We start from the raw sequence: 9970 nt of genomic DNA on the forward strand, positions 1-9970 counted from the left end.
AAAGTTAGGCCGGACCTTTTTGTAACACCCTGTATATAAACCTACTTTATTGCCCTGCCCATCGAGCTAATTCCAATGGGCGTGCCCCTGACACTGGGCAGGCCAAGATGTTATTCGCTGCAGGTTCCTAATACTAATTTCCTAATCTAAGTCTACCTTTCCTCTAGTCACGACTGGCCACCCGAATGTTTGTAGGCGCCATGGCCGAGTCGTCAGCGGACGAGATCGACGAGCAGCTGTACTCGCGGCAGCTGTACGTGCTGGGCCGCGACGCGATGCGCCGCCTGGCGGGCGCAGACGTGCTCGTGTCCGGTCTGACGGGCGTGGGCGTCGAGGTGGCCAAGAACCTGGCGCTGGCGGGCGTGCGCTCGCTGACGCTGCACGACCGCGACGCCTGCCGCCTGTCCGACCTGGGCTCGCAGTTCTTCCTCACCGAGGAGGACGTGGGCAAGAACCGCGCCGAGGCGAGCGCGCCGCGCCTCGCCCAGCTCAACCCGCACGTGTCGGTGCGCTGCGCCGAGGGCCCCGTCACGGCCGAGCTGGTGCGCCGCTTCCGCGTGCTCGTGCTGGCGGGCCGGCCGCTGCGCGAGCAGCTGCGCGTGGCCCAGCTGGCGAGGGCCGCCGGCGCCGCGCTCGTCGTCGCCGACTGCCGCGGGCTCTTCGGGCAGCTCTTCTGCGACTTCGGCGACCGCTTCACCGTGTCCGACTGCGACGGCGAGGAGCCGGCCAGCTCGCTCGTCGCCAGCATCACCCGCGCCAAGGAGGGCGTCGTCACATGCCTCGCCGACACGCACCACGGCCTCCAAGACGGCGACTTCGTCACCTTCTCCGAGGTCCGCGGGATGGAGGAGCTCAACAACTGCGAGCCCCTCAAAATACGCTACATAAATCCCTACACGTTCGGAATCGGCGATACGTCGCAGTACTCGGAGTACACCTCCGGCGGTGTCGTCAAACAGGTGAAAGTTCCGAAAACGATGAGCTTCAAGCCGCTCGCTGAAGCTATGCGAGCGCCAGAATTCCTACAGACGGATTTCGGGAAGGAAGACCGTCCCATGAAACTGCATCTGGCATTCGTCGCCTTCCACAAATACGTCGAACAGTGCGGAGAACCGCCCAAAGCGTGGAACGAAAACGACGCGGACTCTTTCATCGAGATAGTAAATACCACACAGACGGACTTGAACCTTCAGTGCGACTCCGACCGCGAATTCTACTCGGTGTTTTCAAAAATTTGCAGTGGAAGCGTACAGCCCTTGATCGCGGCAGTTGGAGGGATAGCTGCTCAGGAGGCGTTGAAAGCGTGCTCTGGCAAATTTACTCCTCTGTACCAGTGGCTTTATCTCGACGCGTTGGAATGTCTGCCGAAGAATGTCGACCGCGTGGGCATACACGGCAGGTGCCCTATCGACTGCCGCTACGACGGGCAGATTACCATTTTCGGCCACTCGGTGCAGATACGCCTAGGCTCGTTCAAGTGCTTCGTCGTCGGTGCCGGAGCCGTCGGCTGCGAAGTTCTGAAGAACCTGGCCATGATGGGTGTCGGGACATTCGAGAAAGGTCGTATTGATGTAACAGATATGGATCATATCGAAGTTTCGAACTTGAACAGACAATTTCTTTTCAGGCCTCAGGATGTTATGAGACCCAAGTCACAGACTGCTGCGAAAGCTATAAAGATCATGAATCCCTACGTAAATATGGGTGTTTACGAATTACAAGTAGGTTCAGACACGGAAGAAGTTTTTGACGACGAATTCTTCAGTGACACAGACGCAGTCATCGCTGCGCTAGATAACGTCACGGCTCGTATATACCTCGATCAGCGGTGCGTTTTCTATCAGAAACCGATGTTGGAGGCTGGGACTCTTGGAACCAAAGGTCACACGCAAGTTGTGATTCCGTTTCTCACGGAGTCGTACAGCTCTTCTCAAGATCCACCGGAGAAAACGATACCGATGTGCACCCTCAAAAATTTTCCGTACGCCATCGAACACACACTCATATGGGCTAGGGACGCATTTGAGGGCTTGTTCAGTCAAGAGCCGGAGCAAGCAGCTCGGTACTTGTCCGAAAGCGATTTCGTACAGAGCATTAAAACTATGACAGGATTTCATCCCGTGGAAGTATTAAAATCGGTGAAGAAGGTGCTCTTAGACGAATATCCTAATACCTTCGAAGACTGCGTGGCTTGGGCTCGCAGGCTGTGGCAGGAGCTGTTCAATAATCAGATACGTCAACTGCTTCACATTTTCCCGCCCAACCAAACTACCTCCGATGGCGAACCTTTCTGGACTGGAGCGAAACGCTGCCCAACGCCTTTAGAATTCTCTGCGGGCGATCCGCTCAATTTGAATTTTATACTTGCAGCTGCAAATCTCAAAGCTGAAGTGCACGGAATAAAACAGAACAGAGACCTCGAAGCTATCACTAATATTGTGAAAGGAGTTGAGATACCAGAATTTCAGCCAAAAAATGACATTAAGATCCCCATCAATGAAATTCAGGGTGATATACAAGACAACATTTCAGGAGAAGACGACATAAAGAATATTATTAACGACCTACCACCGAAATCAAAATTTCAGCAAGTTGTCATAACTCCTCTGAAATTCGAGAAAGACGACGACACAAATTTACACATCGATTTCATTGTTGCCGCGTCTAATCTTCGGGCGGCGAACTACAAAATTGCAGCAGCCGACCGGCAAAAGAGCAAATTAATCGCAGGTAAAATTACTCCTGCTATAGCCACAACAACTTCCGTGGTTGCGGGACTTCTGTGCCTGGAATTATATAAGATAGTGCAAGAATTTGCGGAGATTGATTATTACAAAAATTCTTTCATAAATCTTGCCCTGCCTTTCTTCACGTTGTCGGAGCCTGTAGCTGCTCCAACAAAGGACCTAGCGGGCACCGAGTGGACACTGTGGGACAGGTTTGACATATATGGAGAAATTACTCTCGAGGCATTAATCAGCCATTTCAAAGAGACGTACAATCTGGATGTTACAATGCTTTCGTATGGAGTGTCCACTGTGTATTCGTTTTTTATGGACAAGACCAAATGCCAGGAAAGATTAGGTCGTCCACTGTCCGAAGTGGTGAAGGAAGTTTCTAAAAAAGATCTGGATTCCAAAAAGCGTTCTTTGGTTCTTCAGTTATGTTGTAGTGATGAGCTGGGGAACGATGTCGATGTTCCCTACATTCGATATCTTCTGCCAGGCGATAAAATACCGGTTCAAAAGTCGGAGATGTCACCTGCGGTGCAACAACTTCCTTGTAATCAATGTCTTAAGTGATACTAACACTGTTTTAATTGTGAATAAAATCGCTTCTTTATTTTCTAAAGGCAAGTTGCCATTTTCTGTTCGCGGCCGCTTTTATCATACAGTATCAAACACGCTTTTATGGCGTTAGTCTTGCTATTCGCTTTCAAATAAAATTAGAACGAGTTGATGTGTTTTTATTTGCTATTTAATATTGCCACCTCAAAGAAGTAGGGAGCACATTGTGTTCAACATGGAAATACAACTGTTTACATGCAGATGTTATAGTTAAAATAGCGTTTTCTCAATTAATTTGCTGTAATCCTGTTCAGAATACGGAAAATAAACGACAAAAAATCTGATTTAAAATATTCTGAAGCTTCTGACTGGCGTCGTCTTCCTTTTTATTTACGGATAGCGTACGATGATAAAGGTCAGAGTTTATTGGGAAATTAAACGGAAAGAAACGAGAGAAGATAATGTATGTAGAAATATGAATTCGGTTTTGTTTTAAATGTACATACCAACAATCTGTCAGTCATGAATTGCTTAAAACATTCATGATTTTTTGGTAATCAAAAAAAATTGCACGAAAGATCTTGTACAACTCGTCTACTGTTCGATCTTTGTCGGTCTACGTTATTGGTGAGCTGATCACAATGTAGTCGTATTTCACACTCACATAAACAAAATCACGTAAGAAATTGGCAAGCGGTTGCAAGTTATTCACTTTAAGAGGTTTAGTTAAAACATTCACCATGGTAGTGCACCATCGACAGGGTTTATAGTGTATAGAGTGTACCACAATTAAGAACACAATCGTCATGCAATATCCTCGAAAAAAGATCATCATTTAACATTTGAGAAATACCTTTCTGATATACGCTGCCGTTCTCCAAGATCACAAGAAGAATGATTTCATCTGCATGCCTGGTCTGATATTAGCGATCACTTCATCAACTCGCTTCGAATTACGGAATCTGTGCACCATGCGTACAAATGACGAAGTTATTAGTGTATTTGCAATACAGAAGTTGATGTCTGCTGTCTTGAAACTAGTGCGAATCGTAATTTTTCAATAACTTTGCGTTGCGTTGTTTTGGGAAGGAGACCAGACAGCGAGGTCATCGGTCTCATCGGATTAGGGAAGGACGGGAAAGGAAGTCGGCCGTGCCCTTTTTAAAGGAACCATCCCGGCATTGGCCTGGAGCGATTTAGGGAAATCACGGAAAACCTAAATCAGGATGGCCGGACGCGGGATTGAACCGTCGTCCTCCCGAATGCGAGTCCAGTGTCTAACCACTGCGCCACCTCGCTCGGTCAATAACTTTAAATCTGATCATAGAGTGCAGGCTTTCAGGTCTGGTATTTGCACGCTTGATAATTTTCGTTTTGTATCAGGCTGTCCTCTGAGGCATGTTTATGTTCTAACATTCCATCTCCTTACGCTAGAAGCACTCGGTCAGTACTCTCAAACTTCAGCACGCTCAGCAAGGTGATCTGTTTATACGCATCCACGTAACTGTCGAACCGTGACGTCATCAGACAGCTTTATAATCGCAGAGTTACGCCGACGTGTGCTCTGGAGATTATAGTGCGAAACAGTAGGCGATGTTTGCTTTATTTTGCACTAAGGCCCACAAATTCTCTAATTTCAGTTCTTATTCTTCTCTATTAAGATTGTGCTTCTGTATATTCTAGCATAGTGTTGATTGGACCTTGACAAACGGTAGTGTCGGAGAAACGAATTTGGTGTTTCCCTAGTCTCTGTGTATGAACATAAGAGCAAGTGTCGTCTGGGCAACAAGGATAAATCCGCAGTAGCAGATCATAAGAGAAGAAATATTTAAATTAGACGAGTTGTGGGCGTTAGTTACACACGTCGGGGCCACTCTGAGATCGTAGAAAGTGACCTGATGACGTCACAAGCCCATCGTTGGTGGATACACAGAAACGGTTCGTCTTTCTGAAGTTTGTAACTACTATTGAGCTTTATAGCGTGGTGATGTCTCCAGCATTAAAAGGCGAAACGTTAGGCACAGAAACATGCATTAGATCATGGCCTAATACATTGTAACAAAAATAACCAAGGGAACTTCAAATGTGTAATTTTACGCAATGACGAAGTTAATTGAAACTTTTTTCGTCTAATTCCCCAATTATTGCCATTATACTACGTTCTAATTAAACTTACCCACTTACAAAACGATTAGCTACCAACTAGCGTTTTGATCCCTTTTTTTTTGGTCCGCCCCCGGTACCTGAGTGGTCAGCGCGGCAGAATGTCAACTCTAAGGGCACGGGTTCGATTCCCGGCTGCGTCGGAGATTTTCTCCCCTCAGGGACTGGGAGTTGTGTTGTCCTGATCATCATCATTTCATCCCCCATCGACGCGCAGGTCGCCGAAGTGGCGTCAACTCGAAAGACCTGCAGCCGGCGAACGGCCTACCCGACGGGAAGCCCTAGCCACACGACATTCACATTTTACATCCCTTTTTTAATTAGTACTAAGTACATCTGAGGTATATGTGAGAATATTCAAGATGAACATGAGTAATATTTATTATTATTTACTTCTGTGTATCTGTCCTTTTAATGTGCAGGGAAAGAAATTAATACCGAAACGTTACAATTAGAAAGGTAGAAACTACAGCTCATTTTTTTCAGTATGTAAAGTTTGTAGCTGTACTGTTGTCAACAGGTATTTGGTAATAGTAGATAAATGCCTGTTAAGCGGTTTTAGCGAGAGAACATCCCTGACGACTGCAATGGGCTTGATGCGGCTGCTCGACCCGTCATCCGCAACCAATCACATAGCGCAATTTTTTGTACTTTTCTATGACAACGCCTGAGTCGTTACAACTCTGTAGACGACAGTAGATTTCACCTGGAGCTGTTGAAAGCTGGAAACAGTGCTACCAGCTGTCAGGGATCTACTCTCACTGACACTACTACAGGATATCGTTTCTGGAGTCCATACGATCTTGACGAGACCACCGAACGAGGTGGTGCAATGGTTAGCACATTGGACACGCATCGGGAGGACGACGGTTCAAACCCGCGTCCGACCATACAGATTTAAGTTTTAAGTCTGCTGTCATGGTTAACCGGATTTAGCTTTTAAGTGACTTCCCTACATCGCTCCAGGCGAATGGCGGTGTGGTTCCTTTGAAAGGGTACGGCCGATTTCCTTCCCAATCTCCGCCTCTAGTGAACCTCCGTGTAGACGGGAGGTTATAACCAGTCTTCCTTCCATCCTTCCTTGACCAGACCAAGAAGTCTAAAAGGCTGGCTTTCCGCAACGCCTCGAGAAGAGGAGCTGTGTCATGCTGCGCAGCTGTCGTGAGGTCGCTGTCCCTAAGTCGACTGCTGTGCTGCTGGGTTCTGATGAGCAGGCTGCCTACGAAGCCAATAAAGAAACCAAAACGAGGAACTTTAAAAGGAATTTCTGGGCGCATCCATTTCTAGAAGAGAGAATAGCTAAAGACTGTTTCTTGCATTGTACGGCGACCATCAACAGGACAACTGGAAGTTTTAGATGTATTTACAAAGGTCTCGAGGATTCTTTGACGAACGAGTGGAGAATTTTTCATCAATCTTTGAATGTATCTTCAGAACTTGCTGGAGATATTGTAAAAGCAAAGAGTGTGTTGTATACTTTTATACGTGATCGAAGCGGATACATGTCTGGTGACAGTATAGCTACTTGTAGTTAAAGCTTTACGTGAGATGTCAACAAACTCAACACAAGCTGGAAATAAATGGTTAGACGCTGGACTCGCATTCGGGAGGACGACGGTTCAATCCCGCGTCCAGCCATCCTGATTTAGGTTTTCCGTGATTTCCCTAAATCGCTCCAGGCGAATACCGGGATGGTTCCTTTGAAAGGGCACGGCCGATTCCCTTCCCTAATCCGATGAGACCGATGACTCGCTGTTTGGTCTCCTTCTCCAGAACAACCCAACAGTGGTCGTGACAAATTCACAGACTACTTTATGAGTGAAGGTGGAGAACTACCGTTGCACTTTGAAAAATAATATGAGGTCGCCTGACTCAAAAACTGTTTTAAACTAAGTATATTTTGTGAGCTTAATCATTTGATAAAACGAAAACGTAGTATCCGTAAAGTTTGTTGATCATTGTTTGTTATGACAGTCACCAATTATCTTCTTCTTTGAATCACATTTGCCACCAAAGTCCGGTGAAAACTTAGGAATGACTGCCTCTCATGTTCCAGTCTTCGCCGGCCAGTGTGGCCGAGCGGTTCTAGGCGCTTCAGTCTGGAACTGCGCGACCGCTGTGGTCGCAGGTTCGAATCCTTCCTCGGGCATGGATGTGTGTGGTGTCCTTAGGTTAGTTAGGTTTAAGTAGTTCTTAGTTCTGGGGGACTGATGATCTCAGATGTTAAGTTCAAAAATGGTTCAAATGGCACTGAGCACTATGGGACTTAACTTCTGAGGTCATCAGTCCCCTAGAACTTAGGACTACCTAAACCTAACTAACCGAAGGACATTGCACACATCCATGCCCGAGGCAGGATTCGAACCTGCGACCGTAGCGGTCGCGCGGTTCCAGACTGTAGCGCCTAGAACCGCTCGGCCACTCCGGCCGGCCAGATGTTAAGTCCCATAGAGCTCAGAGCCATTTGAACCATTTTTGTTACAGTCTTCACCCGTTTGTCTGAAAATACGTCACGCACCATGTTTCAAATCGACTGACGAAAACTGCTTCACAGATGAAATATCCTGTATTGATTCATCTCTTGGTCAATAGTGTGACCTACACGGCATTTTGGTCCCATCAGCTCACTTGCCGACTGTTGACCTGCGGCATTACCCGCTGCTTGGCCGATTAGCAGCGCCATCGAGTGACGCCGTGCGAAGGCCTCCATTGGAAGCAATGTTCCGCCAGCGGTGGCCCAGCGGCACTTCTTCGACACCGATAACGGTGGTCTGCCACTGGCAATAGGGCACCGATTTCGTCCAAATTCTTGGTATATGCAGGGGTTGGCGAAAAACGGTGGGAGCTCCAGATGGCCAAGCGTATATAAAAAAATAGCATTTTTGGCGGGGGCCCGGCGAGGCATGAGATTTGTGTTTGCGTAGTTGCCAACCAGAGGTTGGCGCAGCGGCAAGAGTACAGAGCTGTAATACTGGGAACGAGTCCGTTTGTAGAAACTTTTTTATTTGTTTATTTTCCATTTTTACTTTACCTACACTGCAAATAAACCGAAATAATGCTCAATATATTGTATTTGCTTTTTTTCATGAAAGGAAAGACAAAGCGAAATTTGGAATTGGAAATAAATTTCTGGGAAGGAATTTTAAAGCGTAGACGAGGACTAAGTACATAAAATTAGAAACGTTTATGATTTTACAGTTGGTGATTTATGCATGCTGGAGTAATACTCGTCATAAAAACAGGGAAAACACTAATTCTCTCGGCATTTTACACACGTTATAAACACCGCATCTCTTTCAGTTACATGGTTGTTTTAGTTTCTATAGAAAAACAAATCCGGTTTACGGTCATAAAAGGTTGTGCCTCAGCGCACAGTTTGGCAGCAAACCACGCGTAATGCAGCATTTAATCACATATTCGCGACAATAGCGGGTGATGTACAGTGGAATGTATTTTAGAACAATATTCTCGGGTTATCATTTATTTTTCTTTCCCGATGAGACAGGAGCAATTTTGGCGAGTTTGACAAAGTTCTTTAGCTGCCAATGGAAATGAACATTGCAGTGTTGCACTAGTGGAGTGTATCTGGGAGGGGGGGGGGGGGGCGGAGAATAACATTGCGTGATGCCAGTCCCGCTTCATCTTGAAAAATCTCGTCGTATAATTGTGAATTTGTTCGTTCTGCCGAAGAGTCAATTAACAAATAAAGTTTGTTTTCCCACACAAAGAGTTCCACTACATCAAATTCAATATATTGATTTTTAGATCTGCAGCGCTTGTCTTTCTTCCGCATTTATGCAAAAACACTGTCTTTTCTTTTTACCCAAACAAGTTTAGGCACCACTGACGATGGCACAGAGATGGTGAAACATGTTTGGGTAAAAAGAAAAAAAACAGTGTTTTTGTACAAAAGGCGGAACCCTAACAATATATCGAGCATGATCCCTGTTTACCTGCAGAATAATTAACGTAAAAACTAAAAATATAGAAAGTTTCCGCATAGGGACTCGATCCCACGGCACTCGGATTACCATTCTGTACTCTTTCCCCCCATGAACCATGGACCTTGCCGTTGGTGGGGAGGCCTGCGTGCGTCAGTGATACATATAGCCGTGCCGTAGGTGCAACCACAACGGAGGGGTATCTGTTGAGAGGCCAGACAAACGTGTGGTTCCTCAAGAGGGGCAGCAGCTTTTTCAGTAGTTGCACGGGCAACAGTCTGGATGATTGAATGATCTGGTCTTGTAACACTAACCATAACGGCCTTGCTGTGCTGGTACTGCGAGCGGCTGAAAGCAAGGGGAAACTACGGCCGTAATGTTTCCCGAGGGCATGCAACTTTACTGCATGGATAAATGATGATGACTTCCTCTTGGGTAAAATATTCCGGAGGTAAAATAGTCCCCAATTCGGATCTCCGGGCCGGGACTACTCAAGAGGACGTCGTTATCAGGAGAAAGAAAACTGGCACTCTACGGATCGGAGCGTGGAATGTCAGATCCCTTAATCGGGCAGGTGGG

At 46.6% G+C, this 9970-nt stretch overlaps 1 protein-coding gene across 1 annotated transcript; it reads left to right on the plus strand.

Annotated features, from left to right (window-relative positions):
- The first annotated feature begins 200 nt into the window (after positions 1-200).
- LOC124775416 (ubiquitin-like modifier-activating enzyme 1) lies at positions 201-3325 on the plus strand. Its single transcript, XM_047250249.1, has one exon. It carries the CDS (start codon positions 201-203, stop codon positions 3300-3302), a length of 3102 nt encoding a protein of 1033 aa, XP_047106205.1. The 3' UTR covers positions 3303-3325.
- Positions 3326-9970: the final 6645 nt, after the last annotated feature.

Source organism: Schistocerca piceifrons, chromosome 2 (genome assembly GCF_021461385.2).
Source record: "Schistocerca piceifrons isolate TAMUIC-IGC-003096 chromosome 2, iqSchPice1.1, whole genome shotgun sequence".
NCBI lineage: Eukaryota > Metazoa > Arthropoda > Insecta > Orthoptera > Acrididae > Schistocerca > Schistocerca piceifrons.

Bases quoted from the DNA above. Each gene is read 5' to 3' on its own strand.
- LOC124775416 (XM_047250249.1), top strand. From the start codon at position 201: ATGGCCGAGTCGTCAGCGGACGAGATCGACGAGCAGCTGTACTCGCGG.